At 70.2% G+C, this 346-nt stretch overlaps 1 protein-coding gene across 1 annotated transcript in view; it reads right to left on the bottom strand.

Annotated features, from left to right (window-relative positions):
• Positions 1 to 225: 225 nt before the first annotated feature.
• KIF25 (kinesin family member 25) overlaps positions 226 to 346 on the bottom strand; it is a 23,597-nt gene continuing 23,476 nt past the window's right edge. The window contains exon 16 of the mRNA XM_015558366.1: positions 226 to 332. Within this exon, the coding sequence (XP_015413852.1) occupies positions 226 to 332 (107 nt within the window). The remainder of the gene's footprint in view (positions 333 to 346) is intronic.

Below are 346 nucleotides of genomic sequence, written 5' to 3' on the forward strand. Positions count from 1 at the left end.
ACGGCTGGCTCCCGGCCCCGAGGAGTGGTGAGCACTGGGTGACGAGGCGTGGCCCCCGGCCGTGGGTGCACCTGGCAGCCCACGCTCTCCCTCACGTGTCCGTGTGGCTGGACGCCCAAGAAGCAGGTGGTGGCTCAGGAAAATGTAGGCAGAAATGACCCCCCACCCCACCCCCCAGCCTGGCTGGCCAGGTTTGGACAGAGGTCAGAGGTCAAGCTCGTGGATCTAGACTTCAGGACCCCCGAGGGCTCGTTCAGCGCCCACTCCTGGGCCAGCCCGCAGGGCTTGCTGGGGCCTGGGCCTGGGCGCCGGGCACTGCCGTGGCTGCTGCCCTGCCGGCGGGGGA

This window comes from Myotis davidii, unplaced genomic scaffold (assembly GCF_000327345.1).
Source record: "Myotis davidii unplaced genomic scaffold, ASM32734v1 scaffold592, whole genome shotgun sequence".
Taxonomy (NCBI): Eukaryota; Metazoa; Chordata; class Mammalia; order Chiroptera; family Vespertilionidae; genus Myotis; species Myotis davidii.